General features: G+C 48.9%; 1 protein-coding gene across 2 annotated transcripts; it reads right to left on the bottom strand.

The window, feature by feature from the left end:
- Positions 1–1,345: 1,345 nt before the first annotated feature.
- MXD1 (MAX dimerization protein 1) lies at positions 1,346–17,445 on the bottom strand (the record flags this gene model as incomplete). 2 transcript variants are annotated; one of them, XM_080931990.1, is made up of 6 exons in its annotated part: positions 1,346–2,959; positions 3,318–3,477; positions 4,576–4,690; positions 11,592–11,621; positions 16,971–17,070; positions 17,373–17,445. In XM_080931990.1, 6 exons carry the CDS (start codon positions 17,443–17,445, stop codon positions 2,769–2,771), a joined length of 669 nt encoding a protein of 222 aa, XP_080788116.1. In that variant the 3' UTR covers positions 1,346–2,768. The 2 variants fall into 2 exon arrangements, with proteins under 2 accessions (XP_080788116.1, XP_080788117.1); XM_080931991.1 differs by lacking the exon at positions 11,592–11,621.
- Positions 17,446–18,678: the final 1,233 nt, after the last annotated feature.

Below are 18,678 nucleotides of genomic sequence, written 5' to 3'. Positions count from 1 at the left end.
GTCTATATATGCTCTTCAAAAATATAAGTTCTCTCTTGAAGGAACAGGGAAGAAGGCAAGAGGGAGAAAGTCCACAAACTCATCGTCAAGTCCCCAAGATATTGCTGGAAGGTTTTGTGTATCATGTGCCATTTCCTGTGTTTAGACCCCAAATACTCTTGGCCACATCAAAGATGGGGAGAAGGGCCACAGGAAACCCAGGGAAACCCTTGGCTTCTGTGGAACACAGCAGGGGTGGATGAAAATGCTACTTTAAAAACAAACAATAAAACTGCTCCAGTAGCCACTGTAACTCAGGGATGCCGGCTGGAGACATTGTAGCCTTGGGTCAAGGGGGAAAATCTAGGTTCTGTTCAAGACCAGAGAGGGCCTCAGCAGCTCTTCAAGGGCAGAGGCACTGGCAGTTGCTACGGATTTCAAGATACCTGGTTAGCGAAAGAAAACCCAAAATCTGCTGGGTGCCAGGCAGACGTGCAGAGCCAGTTCTGTGTTTTCTGGATAAAGTGAATGTTTCCTTGTGGCTTGGAATGAAGGTGATGGCAAGATCCCATACCGCAAAAGCGTCACTAGGGTGCAGCTGAGATTTTTAGTTTTAGAAGGAACTTGCACACACAAATATTCGTGTGCTTTACTGACACACTTCTGATCTTGGGTGTCAGTCTTAATGGGTGGGGTTCATACCTTTGTCTCCTCCCCCCCCCCCACTTTATAGAAAGGTTTTTCATTTTGCTTAAGAAAACAAGAAAACCCACTCTGGAGCTTGGGTCTTGGCAGGTGTGCTGCTGGTGAGTGAAGGAGACATGGGAGTGATCTACCCTGGGCAAAGCCTGCAGGTCCTTAAAAGCCTGCCTACCACAGTGACTCAGTCCAACTTCCCAAGTGAGGCCTGACCTTGGCCATTAACCTGTCAAGTGCTCTAAAAGTACAGAGATCTACCACACATCTGTGCAAGGACCAGACAAACAGGGCGAAGATCAAATAATCACTGTTTTATGTTGGGACAGTACACTTCACATTTCAACCAAAGACCAAAAAAAAAAAAAAAAGTTTAACTCAAAGGCGCAACAATAAAAACACAGAAAATGAGACACCTTCTAAGTGAAATAAATGTGTGTACAAGGTTTGCAGCCCACAGCCCTCTCCCGTGGTGCTGACTTTCTGATGGCTTTGGGTGCAGTGAACAGCCGTGATGCCTTCGAGGTCTAGCAGGTAGGGATCCAAGGGGCCTCCAGGCACTGCTGTATCTAAAGACAGGCCTGGGCAGCTCTTAGAACACCAGCACTCTGTTAGACCCTGGAAGGGGCTTTGCAAAGGCAAATGGAATCCAATCCAAACTGTGTTTCTGTGCTAATCTTCAGCTGGTATTTGGAAAACACTCCAACAAGTCGGGGAAAAAAGCCAAAGCAGGACTTTGGGACTGCCAAGGAACACATGACAGCCACAGTGACCTTGTGGCTGGGACTGCTCTCTGCCGGGTTCTGTTTGGAGCTGAGGCGGGCTGGGGGATGCGTGACTCTGTAACCCCCTGCTGCTGAGTCAGCTGTGGAGCCCTTAGGTGACACCTGTGGATCTCAGGCATGTCCCATTATCTGATGACACAGGCTCAGACACAGAGCACAGACTTTACAGATGGTTCACACTCAGTGAAAAAGACTCACTGGAGGCTGAAAACATCCAGACCTCAAAATATGAATGCAAAAATATTCAGGGGAGTGAATTAATTTTGTAGACAGCTACGTACAAAGTTTCTAGAACGTCTATAAAAGCAGTCATAAGAATTTATATTGCATTACATTAGTTTATATAAAATGAATAAATAGTATTTATAGGTGTTGTGTGTCTTATGTACATACACATGTGCTCTGGTTTACCTTAAATAAAAATGCCACAAGGGGAAAAATCATCCTTTTAAGCCACAGACCTGGAAGTCTCCAGAAGGAAACTTCCAGATGTGTTAAAAAATAACTTAGCAGGAGGATTCTGGTGACATGGGGAACCCTCCTGTTCACTTGCCACAGAGAAGAAATGTGGCCTCTTTCTCTCACAGATAGTGGCTACTAGCTCAGCCAGTGCCAAAACTCAGTTATTGCTGGGAATCCAACAGGGACATAGGGGAGGGGACCATGGGGGCAAAGAAGCAGTCACTTTCGTTTTGTGGACAACGGAGATCTCATCTATCTCTGAGGTAGGACAAATGTTCCAGAGACAAGTAGCATCAACAAAATTGGAGCATGGGGGTGCCTTGAGACACAGCACACGGCCGGGCTCCCAGAACAGCACGCAGGGGCAGGCACACTTCTCCTGAGCTGCCGAGTGCCTGCTCCTAAGCAGGGCCTCCACGGCACTGCGGCTGGGCCGCAGCGGGGCCTGCTGGAGGCGCTCCTGGCTTCTCAGTGCTCTTCGGTTTTGCTTTCAAAGCTTCCTTTGGGGTTTCTGAGATTGAGTTCCCTTTGAGAAGTTTGTTTGCTGCAGTTTCCTGTGTGCCAGCCAAAGCGTGGACTTCTCTCCTGGGCGAGTGCCGTCATGGGCCAGAAAACTAAGAAAGGCCTCGTCAGCGGCAGGGCAGTGCCCAGGGGCTGCTGCGAGGTGAGACTCGCTCGGGCTAAGACGTGGGTGCTCTGCATTGACTGGGATGTGCGGTCCCTCGGCATTGACACGGGTGGACAGAGTTGACATTGGTCAAGGTGGCCCATGAGGTTTGCGTGCAAGGGTGTCTGGACAGGTCTGGTGCACTACCTAAGCAGGCGAGGAGAGGCCGGGCGGCCCTCCTAGAGCCCGAGGCCTGCCTTGTGCCCGTCCTGGAGCCTGGCTCTTTTGACACTGGCGCTGGAATAGCCCTCGTCACTGCCCAGGCTCTGCATGCTGCCTCGCTCATCCGAGTCACTCACGCTGCTGCTCCAGCCCAGGTCCCCAGTGAGGTAGTCTGTGCTCTCCACGTCCACGTCCACGTCCAGCTCTTCTGCAGGATGAGACAGCCCTCAGTGTACCTCAGAGTCCCCTCATCCCTCCTTGGGCACTGCTGCCTACCTCCTGCGAAGGGGAGGCTACAGCAGTCCCACTGCCCAGCTCCCAAAGGTCTAAGCCCTGTCTTTTTACAGTTTTCATTGCAATTTTACTTAGTAAGTGTACAGGCGGAGGTTAGAGAACAGCTTTTAGGAGCTGGTTTTCTCTTCCACCGTTACTCCCAGGGTTCCAAATTGGGCTTAGTTGCAGGTACCTTTACCCACTGAGCCATCTCGAATGCCCCTATGAGACCTATCTTATCTGCTCTGAGGTTGGCTCTGTTGCCTGAAGCCCCTCTGGTAGGTGTGACTTACCCCTGTCAGAGTCGGAGCGCTCCGAGGACACCACAGAGCCCACGCTGTCCATCCGAGTCCTCTCAGCGCCCAGCTTCTCCAGACGCCGCCTCAGGTGCCGCTGCTCCCGCTGAAGCTGGTCTATTTGGTAGACAGCTTTCCGGTCACAGTCTTCAAGTTTCTGCAGGGGAGGTGGCTGGAGTCAATGTGTGTTCACAAGCCGAGAGCCTGTACCTGCCCTGACAGCAGGAGAATGTGCTGTGCGTCCGTGGGAGGCAGGTGGCATGGCCCGTGTCAAGCATTTCTCCTAGAGCAGGAGTTGGCTGTCCAGTTAGTGTGGGCTCTGTCTAACATGGGCAGACATGCACCGTGGGGCTGGCCTGTCATGGAGCTCTAGGGAGAGTCTGACATTTTGAATCTTCCACCCCTTAGACTTGGTAAGCCAAAATACCACAGATCCCTGGCCTGGTCTTCATATTTGCAGCAACCATCTGAACACCTCTCAGAACTGGAAAGCCACACGAGCTACAGAACATTCTGTTCAAAAAGAGACTTATCCCAATTAACTTCTGTGGTTAGCAGGAGATCAGAGCCATTTTAAAGTCCCGACTCGGAACTGTCCCGCAGCATCCGCAAGTGCGGTTCCATATAACTGATTCCTACAACTCTGCCCCCAGTCCTCACACCCCGCAGATAGTTAATCAGAGTGTTTAATTGTAGCTCTTTGCCTCCAGCTGAGGCTCTCCCAGGGCTGTCTGTATGCAGGCTGCTAACTGCTAATAAACTGGTATTTGTCTAACCAAGCTAGAGCTGAATGGTGCTGCTGGCTCTGGCTCAGTAGCACATGCAGAGTCAGCACAAAGAGACATCAAGAGGTGCTTAGGACACGTGTGTGTACAAAGACCTAGTTCCTCATGGAGCTACAGTACAATTCTGGAAACACGCAGCCACCACATAGGACACCGATAGATGTGGACTGTCAATCAGGGAGTCAGGGATCCCATGACAGGAAAGGGCAGTGGAGAGATCTGCAGTAGGAGCAAAGGCTGGCCATAAAGAAGTGGGGGCAAGGGGCCACAGAAGGAGCGGCAGTTAGGATGCCCTGCCTAGAACACAAGACAGGAATGGAGAGGGCTGCAGTGGGAAGCAGAGACCTGGTGGCAGTTTGTCCCAAGTCCCTGAAGCATTAAAATAACTGAGTGACAACAGGTTACTTCCCAGGATACAGCAGATGAGTGTGAGTGTGTGTGTGGGCGGAGCAGCAGGTCAGGGCACCCACCTTTATGTGCAATTTGGCTTTTGTCAGCAAACTCAGGGTGGTGTGTCGGCTTGACTCGGGGCCCAGTGGCACCAATCCCTTTAGCTTCTCTAGGCACAGGCGGAGATGAGCACGCCTGTGGAAACAGGACCAGAGCACTTGAGACTCCCACAACAGGTTCTGAAGTGTATGAGTGCCCAACCCAGCCAAGGCTGGAGCCAGCAGTGACAGTGTGGGAGGTCAGGCTGTGCTGAATCCCGTGAGAAGCACAACTCGGGGCTTCTAGGTTGATTCCATTGACTTCATTTGTAATTCTGGGGCCGTGGGTATAATAAAATCTGCTCTATTAGGTACTTTTTAAAGCCAGGTTCCCCTGAATCAGAAGATGACATGCCCTGAACAAAGTCCTCAACCTGTATTTCTCTTTCTAAGTCACTGAATCCAGATCATTGCTGTGCATAGAATTTACACATTTGGAGTTGTTCACTGAGGACATGCATGCATGCACACACGTGCGCGCACACACACACACACACACACACACATATATATTAGCAAAGATGGACACAACCCAAACAACCACTGCTGGGAACTGGTCAGATAAGTTAAGGTGCAGTGCACAGACATGGCAGGGAAGCAAGAATCTAAGTCCATGTGCTTCTGTGGACATGATTCAACAGCTCATCAAAGTCAGAGGCAGTGGCTGGGAAAGAAGGCAGGCATTTTTAGTGAAAAACTTTTGTTTTTCAGTTTGGGTTTTTTGACTGTACAAATCTAATGTTATTCTCACAAGTATACTTTTTCACATATGGTACATGTTTATCACAGGCAACGCTAACAAGTGTGTGTCTGGGAGACCACCCTGTATCTTAAGTGTCGGACAAAGGCTGATGAGGAGGGGCCACAGCTACATACAGACCCCATGTCAGACCAGACGCATAAGAATCCTCACTACTTTGGACATTCACACTTCACTGAAACCTAGGTTTGGTCTTCACTCTAGGATGGACGAGATCCCAGGACTATGAGAAACAGGCAACGCTAAGGACTCCTGTGTGGGTCTGCCGCCTTCCTACAGGACTGGGTGTCTGACTCTCAACTTCACTCCAATGCTTTGGGAAGCCAAGCTGCAGCTACCTCATTCCAGTGGACTTCATGCTTCTTGAAGACAGAGCCCAATCTCATCACGTCTACACAGCTTGGCCGTGGGCAATGCCCATTCCCACACACAGCCAGCTAGACAGAGTACCTTCAGCCAAGGGTGAACAGGGTAGGGCTTGGGTCTATAGCAGTCACAGTGCGAGGTCCACATAGATCATCTCCACTGCTCTCCGTTAGCAAGCACCCAGCCCGCCCCAAACTACTTTTACCACTCAATTGCTAAACAGCTCAACACTAGCATAGCGGGGCAGGATGGAGGTTGCTCTGTCACTTACTTCCCATGTGATTTTGATCAAACTTCCTAACGCCAGGCCTCAGTTTTCTTATCTGTAGAATGTGGGACAGGGCCTCGCCTAGAGAGCCTCTGTGGTACAGAGAGCAGAGTCTGATACATTGTATCCTTACACAAGGTTAGCAGACACAGTCTTCGCAAGCACCAGCAAGCTTAGGGTCCTTACCAGGCAAGGGGGATGGATAAAACACTCAGAGAGAACGGACATCTTCTGTCCTTGAAACATCTAGTAAACAAGCTAAGCCTTCTGTGGAAATACAAATACTGCTTATGTGGAAGGAAAATATGAACAAAGCATTTTTAAGCTAGTGAGGCTAACGAGGTCCCTCTGAGGTCATGTGTCTCACGTGGCAGCAGGATCCAGGTCAGGAGGGAGGCATGTGCCTCACTTTCCAGGCTACAGGCTCTGGCATTTGGAGGCACTCCCAACCCCCAGCCTTCACAAAGCAAAAGGTGGACTCAGACCTCCATGCACAGCTTACAACCCCTCCCAGAGCAAGAGAAACGGCACGCAGTTAGTTGTGAAATTAAAACAACTTGGGAAGACTGGTGGGTAGAGAACGATCGAATATTGCTGAGGGACAGGAAAATCTGAGTGAATGGAAAAAATCTGCACATTCCTGGCGATGACCCCTCAAAGCAAGAATGCCAGAGCTCTTCAAACTCAATACAAGTTCACAAAACAAAATCCCAACGGTTTTCTTTTAATGCTGGAAAATTCGCCTGAACTTCATCTAGAAAAGTACATGTGTGAGACTAGCGTGTTGGAAAAAGAGGAGGAGCACGCTGCACAGACGCTGAGCCGCTGGAAGCTGTGGTGATTAAGGACAGCTCTGCCATCGAGGCACACACAGGACAGATGCTCAGACGAGCTGAGTTTAGCAGACAAAAGGCAGAGCTGCAGAGCCTGGGCTGGGAGTGCAGCGGTCACCATCAAAACAAACCCAACAGACTAAAGGTCTAAACGTAAACCGTGTTCACACACTGTGGTGGTGTTAGTTTTGCTTAACTTTCCTCAGACATGAAGGATGGAAAACCAAATTGCCAAGTGAAAGAGAAATGAGTCCAGGACTTGCCGTACCTCACATACTGGTTCTGTGTCCAGGAACAGCTTTGCTGTGAAGACCAACACTGCAGGCAGGAGCTCCAGACCCCACTGCCCACATCTTTATCTTTTGGAGGGCCTAACTTCTAACTATGAACCCTACACCATGCTGAGCACTTGCTGGTCAAGGGGCAGGCATCTGAGCAAGGCGTGGACACCACGTGGCAAATGCTTGGCTCTTCCATCCTTTATTCTGTTAAGAGTTTCTCAAGGCAACAGCACTTCTTCCCTCCTGGGATGATGCTGTAGGAGAGCGAGTGCCTCCTCAGAGACACTGAAAGTCAGTCCCTACCCAGCGCTCCTGGTGGGTTCCCTTTGCCCTCGTCCTCACCCACAGGCCCCTGAGAGCTCCCTGCGTGCAGCTTCTGATAATCTGTGTTCTCTCTAACTGGGTCAAACACATTCTCACTCAACTTTCTAGGCACCTAGTTCACTACTAAAAATAAAAAGACACCAAGTTTTCTGTTTCTCCTCAAGAACTGGACCCTAGAGATCACACTGTGCCTGTCCAGGCTGATGGGGCACTTAAGGCTGTGGCACCTGTGGGAGCCCAGACCCTCCTCCACTAAAGCACCACATGGTCGGCCTTACTGGGCACTGTTTTTGTTGTTTTTTCCAAAAAGGAGAGGGTGGGCCTTCAGTATTTTCTCCTACCATGGTGTGTGCACAGGCTAATTAAATAGCACAGACCCTTTAGAAGTACTAGGTCTACACAAGCTGTACAGTGTGAGGTCAGAAGAACCAAGTCTTAGCAAAGAATCAAAGCCTTTCTGAGAGCGAGTGAAGTTCTCAACTGCTTTTGTGTTGAGAACATCCAGCTGAAGACTGGAGTCGTGCTTTGGGGGAAGGTGTATTTCCTCCTTTTCTTCTACAGTGATGGCTTGACCACAAGCTGTAGCAATGTATCACTAATCTGAGTGAAGCCCTGGAAGACTCCTCCTCACCATGCGGACAGATCTTGCAGAAACAAAGGCAGCAAATATCCAGTGGTACAGAAAGTGCCTCAGCTCCATGCGAAGACACCAATTGTTTACGAAAATAAAAAACATGTAGTTGTGTCCCCTCAGTGTTTCCTTTCCAGGGTTTGATTTTAATATAAAATATATTCTAATGAGGACCTAGGTTTATCTCACACTGTGACTACTAATTCTGGCAATAAAGTCAGAAGGTGCCCTCAGAGCCCCATGAGTGGGGGTGGGGGAATGGCTAGAAATTGGATAAGCAAATAACATAGGTCTCTTCTCCCAGCCTCTAAAGGCCGACAGCACCCTCTCCATAGGTTAAGTGTGGAAGATGGTTCTAGTGGCCCTGGACTTCAGCATACTGTCAGCAGAGCCTGCATCTGCACACCAATGCCTGTGGTGGGTGGGTGACTTCTCTGAATGTGGTCAAGGGTGTACAGAAGTAGTGAGAGTGATCCAGAGCACACCACACTTAGACCCAGTGCACACCACACCCAGCCCCTGTACACACCACACCTAGGCCCAGTGCACACCACACTCAGGCCCTGTGCACAACACACCCAGGCCCAGTGCACACCACACCCAGGCCTTGAGCACACCACACCCAGGCTCAGTGAACACTCCATGCCTGACCTTTTTGATAGATTCTGGACATCTGAAAAGTCAGAAACCCAGGAAAACAGTTCTAGGGACCCATGATCACTACAACATTCTCTAGGAAAAAGGTTTCTCATGCCAGGCCAGGCACCACTGAAATCCTTTTGGACAAATGAAAATATAGCAGGGGCTGGACAGATGGCTCAGTGGTTAGAGCATCTGACTGCTCTTCCAGAGGTCCTGAGTTCAAATCCCAGCAACCACATGGTGGCTCACAACCATCTGTAATGAGATCTGATGCCCTCTTCTGGTGTGTCTGAAGACAGCTACAGTGTACTTATATATAATAAATAAATCTTAAAAAAAAAAAAAAAAAAAAAAAGAAAAGAAAAAGAAAATATAGCAAGACCCTTTATGGACTAACAAGGTGTTTCTGAATCCTTCTCATCACACAGATTTGTCACTTCTGTGGCATGGGCCTGGCTGGTTTCATAACCAAGTGTAAATCTGCCAGGTATCCAACACAGGGCTCAGGTCTTGAACCACAGTAAGCAAAAACTAAACATCCCTGAACTATTTAAAACAACCACCACCACCACCCATGTACTCTTGCATGCACACACATATACAGAGACTGACACACACACAGAGACTAACACACACACACTGATATATACACACAGAGACTAACACACACTGACACATATACACAGAGACTAACACACACACACTGACACACACACACACTGATACATACACACAGACTAACACACACTAACACATACACACAGAGACTAACACACACACACACACACACTGACACACACACACTGACACACACACACTGACACATACACACAGACTAACACACACTGACACATACACACAGACTAACACACACTGACACATACACACAGACTAACACACACACACACTGACACATACACACAGAGACTAACACACTGACACATACACACAGAGACTAACACACACACTGACACACATACACACTGACACACATACACACTGACACACACACACACTGACACACATACACACAGAGACTAACACACACACACACTGACACATACACACAGAGACTAACACACACACACTGAAACATACACACAGAGACTAACACACACACACACTGATACATACACATAGAGACTAACACACACACACACACACACACACACACACACACACACACACACACACACACTGAACCCACGGCTGTGCATGCCAGGCACGCACTCCACCACGGAGTCCCTAAAGGGCTGAAAATGAACAATACAAACAGATGCCGACATGAAAGGTCCGAAGGAAGAACTGCGGCAGACACAAGAGAGACTCTAAGGATGAAGAAGGGCATAGCTACCATCTTTTACACAAAGAACATTCTGAATTCCTAGTTACCGATGTGTGAACCCCAAAAGCATAAAGGCAGCTCTGACTTAGAACAGCAGCCACAGCCACAGAGCAACGAACAGGTGAGAAGCCCACACAATGTCACACTCACTGGAAATCCTGCAAGGGAACAGAGCTGTGGGTTTGAATTCCTTCCCAGTTCCTGCCTGGTAAGGGTCTGGTCTGTCTTTTCTTGGGTGAAACTTCATAGAGATCTGCCTGTTAACACAGGGTGGGTGGCCTGCATTTCAAGTGGATGAATGCTCAGGGGACAGAACGAAGTGGTTCCATGGTCTCAACACAGCTACGTGGAGTCACCCAGGAGCTTTTGAAGAATCCTAGTGCAGAATCTCAGTCCAAAGCTATTAAGTCTGAGTTCCTACACGAGGGTTGGGGCACTGCGCTTTAAAGCTCCTCAAAGAATCATAGCGTTACAGAGGCCTGCAGTTATGTTTGCTTTCCGGTTTCTTTTTTCCCTTAAATTTACTGCCTGACTGTAGTTGTGTGCCTTTAATCCCACTGGGGGCAGAGGCAGTCAGATCTCTCTGAGTTCGAGGCCAGCCTGGTCTACAGAGCAAGTTCTAGGCAGCCAGGGCTACACAGAGAAACCCTGTTTCAAAAAACCAAAAACCAAATAAATAAATACATGAAAAAGAAAGAAAAAAGTCTCTTGACTGTGACAGCACCACAGGAAGCCGGCACAATGCTGATCGTAAGGAGGCAGGGTGGGCACACAGGGCTCCACCACATTTGATTATTTACCTTTGTACATTTACACTTTTCCATTAGAATTTATTTTATAGACTCAGTAGGAATAAAAAGCTGTCCTCTGCCCCAGAAATCACATGTATGTGTATAATATAGCTAAGATATTTAAAAAATGAATTAAAAGTTTTGCCAGTGAGTTTAAACTGCAGCAGCCCTGACAACTACTAGGCAGTGATCTGGAAACTGAAGGCTTCTGTCAGGAGCAGCAGTCCGGGAGAGTCCGCTGCACTTTGGGCAAGGTGAGGCACAGGTGACAGGTCCCTCCAGCCACAGAAGGCACCAGGACCTCCGCTCACCATCTTTCCTACTTTCCCTATGCACAGCTGCCGGAGCCAAGACTCCTCATCCACATGGTAACTGCAGGTGCGTACGCACGTGCACACACAGTGCACATATTCATGTGAATGTGACTAAGGCAGTGCTGCAGAGAGAACCCGTGTGCACACCTCAGGGTCTGTAGGAGCCATCTTGGGATTCCTTGGGAGTGGATGGGGGAAGGGGAAGCAAGTGGTTCATCTGCCAGTTGATACCTGGGCACCACTAGTTGGAGGGTCTGAGTGAACTCCTAACTCAGGATCTCCATTGGGAACGAGGGTGGGGGTGGGAGGATTGAGAATGTGGTGAGAAATATGGGTGAAAATCCAAGAGCACCATCTCCAAGCCCCCCCCCCCCGACTCCCAGAGCGCCTCCTCCAAGGCCCCCCAGACTCTCAGAGCATCTCCTCCAAGCTCCCCCACTCACCTGTTCTTCTCCATCTCATTGTGAGTTGATCTGAAAGAGGAGCAAGAAAATAAGATTATTTTTGTCTCTCAAAAAAAAAAAAAAATCAATTATTCTTGTCTTAAGCAGTGATTTCAAGCTGGGCTCTCACCTTTAATCCCAGCACTCAGGAGATAGAGGCAGGTGGATTTTTTTGAGTTCAAGGCCAGACTGGTCTACATAGTGAGTTCCAGGACAGCTAGACTGACATGATGACACACACACACACTCTATGCATCCATGTGTGTATGCATGTATATGCGTGTGTGTGCCCATGCATTCATGTGTGTATGTTTCCCACCTTACTTTCTGAGATAAAGGCTTCTCAATTAACCTCAAGCTCTGTTTGGCTAGACTGGTGATCAGAGAGCCCTAGAGATCTGTTTCTATAGTCTCTGAGTTGGGGTCAGAGATGTGTGTTCCCATGTCTGGGTTTTACATAAATGTTGGGGATTCATGACTGTACTGTAAGCACTTTACCTACAAAGCTATCTCCCCAAACCCCATTTTAACTTTTTTCTACAAAGTTGGTAGAAGGCAGATAAGCAGGGGTGGGGTTGGGGATGGGGGTAGGGATTCCATGGGAGTCAGATACTTGAAAGTATCTAAAATACAGCTCAAGGGCTGGAGAGAGGGCCCAGTGATTAAGAGCATTTGGTGTTCTTTAGGAGAACCAGGGTTCTATCCCTGTTACCTACATAGCAGCTCACAACAGTCCAACTCCAGTTCTCCAGGGCATCTGACCTTCTCTTCTAACCTCTGTGGGCGCCAGATACTCATTAAAAAATAAACGCAAAAAATATAGTCCAAGGAACTCCAGTGACTTATTAAGAGGCATGCGGTCCTTTGTAAAGAGGAAGAGGGTCACTTACAAAACACACTTGTACAGTGTGATGTGCACTGCAGTTGCATAACAGCATGAAGCTTTCTTAGGTTATCTGTAAAGTCATGCGGGTGGCACCATACCCCCATCCCACCTCCTAGGGACAGCACATACTAACACATGATGCTGTTTGGTTAGAACCCTCTATTTTAACTGGTAAAATAAACCCTCTCTCCCTAGTTCAGCTCCCTGAATTAAATGCCTCATGCACAACCTCCAGACACTGCCTCACAGCAGTGCGGTACAGCAGGTGCAAATTCAACAGGAAGGCGCAGTCTGGTAAAAGCAGGAATTGAGATGAAAAAAGTCCAGCTTTGTCCTCTCTGGTACTGTAGATGAAAAAAGTGTACTATCTCGTCCTTGGTTAACGTGGGAATATAAATAATTGCTAACAACCTAGTAAAGAATCACGGAACAATGAGGGGACAGCTATAAAAGTGACTGTCGAGGCTCAGATAGAAGGCATTAGTGCTCAAGGCTGACCCTAAGGACCAGGTCTTGCCTTGGACTTCATGGACAGGTTTGTACAATTATGGAACTTGACACGATTCCTTCTACACCTGAAAGCAGCTTCTCCATGACCAGGTATCAATGTGAAGAAGCCCAGTTTTGGAAAGGGGCCGGACCTGACTTCTCTGAAATCTAACTGGCTCTGGTTGTGAAGTCTGTGACCCAGGAGGAGGTAAGGCCTCATGGCAGCCATGACAAGTGCTCAGCTGTGTGTGGCAGCCTTAGCTGTGTGGGGATAGAGGGTTGTCTTCAAACAGTTCTAGCCCAGCGTTAAAACTTTTCTTCTAGGGGTTAGTGAGAAGGCTCAGCAGATAAAGGTGTTTGCCACAAAGTCTGATGACCTGAGTTTGATACCCAGGACCCACCTGGTGGAGGGAGAGAACCAACTCCTGAAAGTTGTCCTCTGGTATCTACAGGCAGGCTGTGGCACGTGTGCACCTACACACATACACACAATTAAAAATGTAATAAGACAACCTTTTCTTCTGAGGCCCTGGGAGATTACTCTCTGTTCATGAGGAAAGAGATATGAGAAAATAGTACTAGCTTTAAGCTTTGTCTCTAGGGCTTCCAAACCAGTCTTTGGTTGGTTCACTAGGCTCTCTGCCAGTCTTACGATTTACATCCTTCAGGGGATGGCAGGAAGGGATGAATCAAAAATGTGGCTTCAAACACACGGTCTTTTACCTTTAACTGGGAATTCTAAGTTCAAAATCTGACAGGTTTTTCTGTTTTTTTTTTTTTTTTTTTTTTTAAATGGATAAAAGGTCCTGAGTTGAATTCCCAGCAACCACATGGTGGCTCACAACCATCTGTAATGGGATCCGATACACTGTTCTGGTGTGTCTGAAGACAGCCACAGTGTACTCATATACACACATAAATAAATCTTAAAAAAGGGCTTCCCGTTTAACTACAGAGGAGCTCCTCACCACTCCTGACTTGGAAGGTGGGAGGAGAAAGCACCAGGGCACGCCTGCTGACACTTTCTGGATTCTTGGAAGAGCTATTACAGACAATTTGTATCTATATTTAAAAAATGCTGAATCCCCCAAACAAACTTTTTCTACAAAGCCTATAGAAAGCATAACTCTTCCAATTTTTAACTCAAGTTTTAGAAATGACAGGTTTTATTGATTACTTAAGAGTGTTGAACATGTGGTGCCTTTTAAGAGGGGACACCAACTAACAGGTGTAAGTGAAGTGTGCTTTTTGAGACTTGGTAAAACTGAGTTAGTCACTGATAAACAGCAGCACCTCCACTGAAGGGTGGGCATGGGAGAGTGCACAGAGACCATTTTCTCAGCTGAGGACTCACAGTAGGTCGATCTTACCCTCCAGAAGCAAACCCTAATAAAGCGATAAGTCGGTCAAGTGTAGCATGTCACAAAGGCTCCTCATGTCAGGTCAGCCTCACAGGCACTCCTTAGAAAACAGTGCAGTGGCCAAGCCTCTGACTTCCTCCTCCACATCAGTGGCAGAGCCTGTTTTACTCACATTAACAAAATATCCTTCTACGTGTGCACACAGTTCCCACTACTCAAGAAGCTGAGGCAGGAAGATTGTTGGAACCCAAGAGTTTGGGGTAGCCATGGGCAAGTCTTTTGCCTTTTTTCCCCCTCTTTCTTTAGTGTGGGGATTGAATCCAGGGCCTTGCACATGCTAGACAAGCATTCTACCACTGGGGTACAGCTTGTGTCCCAAGATGTTTTTCTTTAAGAACCAACAAACAGCAAACAAAACCAAGAAAAACAAAGCTTGTAATTTCAATTCTAAATAATAGCTAAGTGATCTTAGAAACTGAAAGAAAGATTCTGTCTTTCTAATCCAGTTGTTATCTGCATGATTCCAAAGCGCTGACGCCTGTTACGCTTTGCTTTCTTTCTTTCTCTTTCCAAGCAGTTTAAAAACAAACTGCATTTCCCTTTCTAAGAAGTTTGATATCATGGGTGACTCTTATTTTTTTCTTGTTCAAAGCAAAGTATTCCCTCAGATTCCACAAGCAAGGAACATAATATTTTAACCTGAATATGAATGTGTTGCTTTTCCAAGAGTTCTGTGAACCAGGAGTGCCTCCCTGACCTTCTCCTTTCACACTTACCGTCTTGTGGCCCTGGGCAGAAGGCTGATGTGACTGATACACAGCCACTCTGATGGCCTCTCCTCCTCAGGTGAGGAGTGTGCCAACAGCCACGGAAGAGATCAGACCTACATAAAACTACCTGCTCCGACTAACCCTGGACTCTGAGGGACCCTTGTACCGATGACAATGTTCACTGGTAGGGAAGGGCATGAGCAGCTTTGACAGACCTATCTCTAGAAATGGAAAGCCAGCCTCTTCAGAGACGTTTACAGCTTTCCCAAACCCAGGAACTACAGCCATGTTCAGGAGTGCTGTAGGCTAAAAAACAAGATGAAGGACTCAGTGCTTGGCTTAGCATTTTTAGCTCTCACAATTTCTTAGTCATCTTTTGGGACCAGGTCGCTTCAGCAATACCTTTCTATTCCCCATCCCTCAACACCTCCAGCAACCTTCCTATAAAGCAGGAAAAACTAGTATTTAGGTATCAGAGCCTAAGACTGGCAAGGTGGACAGTTCCTCCCAACTCAGGAGTGGTAACAATAAAAGCAAAAGTGGACACTAGTACAGAGACAACAGAAGTCCTTCTGTGTACAGACAGCTCACATCGTGGGCTCATGCTCCTTCAAGGCTGCAGGGCCCATGCACAGTGCTGCTGACTACCACCACCGGGCTATGCTAGATGAGAGTAATTACCAGGTCAGGTCCACCCTTCCGGTGCCTTAGTCAGGAGCGTGGCCAAGTGTGCTGCTCAGTTCTGTGGTCCCAACACTAAGGACTATGAACGGGGTGAGCCAAGGACAAGGTGGGTGAATTTTCGGCATGAGTGGGAACTTCCTGGGGTTTAGTGGTCTGTATTAAACCACAGAGGCTATACATATAGTGCTTGTGGGAAGTCATTCATGAGGGGGAGGGATTAGGATTCTAAATCGATGAAAACGTCAATTATTTCAGTTGATAGGCATAAAAGTCATGATCGAATGGCCCTAGATACACAGACTCCTACCAGCTTGTTAGCAGTTTTGTTGTTTTCTGAGACAAGGTCTCACTGTGTAGCCCTGGCTCATATGGAATCCCCTAGGTAGACCAAGCTGCTGGCCTCCAACTCACAGAAATCTACCTTAGAGTTGGGATTAAAGATGTGCACCATCATGTCCAACTACAACTAGTATTTTAAAAGCAGAGGAGGGAAGGACGACACAGGGACAGTACCAGAGATGAAATGTTATTGTGGATCAGAGACTGTGAATTCCCAGCCATTAACTAAACACTGTGGTGAAATTCACAGCTCTTGAGGACTATAAGGTAATCTGCAAGGCTAACAGGAAAAGCCTGCAACTAGCTGACAACTTAATGTAATATGCATCTTCTAACAAAAGTGGGTTCTAACCTCAATCACTCTCTCAACCATCAGGAAGGGAGAGGTCACAGTTGGGTTATCAGACAAACTACTGCATTTAATGTACACGTTAAATAGAAATTTCTACCACCTGTGTCAGGCCAGATACTTCGTTTATAAAATCCCTATAACAAGCAAAATCAAGTGATAACATGCCGTGTTTTAGTTAAAGGAAACGTGGAAACTCTTGTTGCTTGTAAGGCAGACAAAAGTAATGACCCTGCTGCTAGTCCCTCTTGGAGCTTCCACAGAGCTTTGCTTTGTTCAGAGAGTAAGAAGTAGAATTAATTTTGCTTTAAAAAGTCACAATGAAATGTAAGACATTCCTGCTTTCCTCCTCAGTTTTCTCAACTTAAAAAGAAGGGCTGCTTGGCACCATGTGCACATTACTGAGCCCTCAATGTATCTGTAGGGCTAGAATCCTGTAAGTCAACTAACAATCGGCCTTCGTGGTGTTAGCTACACAGAAGGGGAACATTGAACAGTTACCTGCTACTGGTGCTGTTCTTCTTGGGCTTGTTCCTCCGTTTGAAGGCATCTCTGTCCTTGCTACTGTACGGTAACATGGAGGCATACCCATGTTCAGCTTCTAGAAAACCGAGGGGTCCCGTTAATAAGTGGGCCCAGAGCATCTGACAACCTGTCCCCGCGTCCGTCTGTCTGTCGGAGTCCGGGACACCGGGCAGGCGCAGGCAGGCGGAATTCTGAGAACAATGCCTGCTCTTTCCTGGCGTGGACGCCCTCGGTTCGGAGCAGGTGTGGAAGGTTCCAGCTGCTCGCCGCCCCCCGCGCTCGGCTTTTGGGGCGCGGGCCCAGGGGTTGGCGCTCGCGGCCGGCCCGCGCCCCAACCACCCCAGCGGCCGCCCGCCCTGCCCGCAGCCCGCTGTGCACCTCTCTCCCGCCGCTCCAGGTAGTCGGCCGCCTCCAGCAGCAGCTGGATGTTCATCCCCACGGCTGTCGCCATCCTGCGCCCGGCGGGCCGCCTCTCCGTGCCCGCGGGCCGCCGGCCGGGAACACCGAGGAGCTGCCGCGCTGGCCAGCCAGGAGGGGCAGCGATGGGACAGCACGGAGCCCAGAGCCCAGCCGCCACCGCCGAGTGTTTATCCCGACTCGCCGCCGCCCGCCCCCGGCCCCGTCCCTTGACAGGCCCGCGGCGGCGGCGTGCCTCATTGGGCCGTCCGCGGCCCGGCCCGCCCCTAGCCCGCCGCGATTGGGGAAGTGCCCGCGGACCCGCCCCAGGAGCCCGCTTCTCCCGCCGGTTGGCCGGGCTTGACAAGGCCCGGGCTCCGCCCCCTACACCCCATTGGCTGCAGGACTCGCAACTCCGCCTCGTGCTTCTGCCTGCCTCTCATTGGCTCCACGCCGACAGCCGGGCCCCTTTGGGCTCGGCGGGTATTGGGCAAATACAGTATAGGAACTGCTGCTGCGCCCGCCCCTCATTGGCCTAATCCTCGGAAACCTCCAGGCTACGATGACGTCATCGCTTTGCCCAAGCAGCGGCCCACTCCTGGGCCGCTGATTGGCTACAAGGTAGGAGGGCAGGGCGGGCCCCCGCCCACTGGCCGCCGACCTGTTGCCCACTGTCTCCGGGGAGAACTTCAGGCCTAGCTAGGGACCTTAGCAGATGGTGGCACCTAGCTCCGACCCTAGAGGTTGGGGGAAAACAGCTGGCGCTCCTATACCACACTCGCACAGAGTGACCCAGTGCATAATGAGTAAGGCTGAACCCGAGGTCGCCCCTTCCTTCCCAGAGGAAAACACTCCAGAGAAGGCCTCTCCCCGAGGCCACAAACTGTGCTCCACCGGCACGGGCACGCACAGGAAAGCTCACTTTGTAAACACGGGTCCCTGAGCATCACGATTTTTGAAATGAGAGCTTATTGGAGACCTACAGTGCAATGTCAACACATACAATGTAAAAGACAGGAATAAAGCTAAAGGGTAAGTAGTCCAAAAATTGAAACAAGCAGGGCATTTTAAACACAACTTGTTAGTGTTGTCAGTATGCAGTTTTAGCTTCCTTTGTTTGCATATGCCAGGCCATCCACCTAGAGGGTTCCCATCCCGCAGGACGTCCCTGAAGCATTGTCTTCCTTAGCTACAGTTGTACACGAAGAAAGAGGCTCAGAGACATAACTTTCCTGTTTGCCCTTAGCTTGGAGAAAGACAGAAACCCCTGTCATCTCATCCACAACTG

The sequence above is a fragment of the Micromys minutus genome (assembly GCF_963924665.1).
Source record: "Micromys minutus genome assembly, chromosome: 18".
Lineage (NCBI taxonomy): Eukaryota > Metazoa > Chordata > Mammalia > Rodentia > Muridae > Micromys > Micromys minutus.
This window is presented reverse-complemented; position numbering and strand designations above follow the sequence as displayed.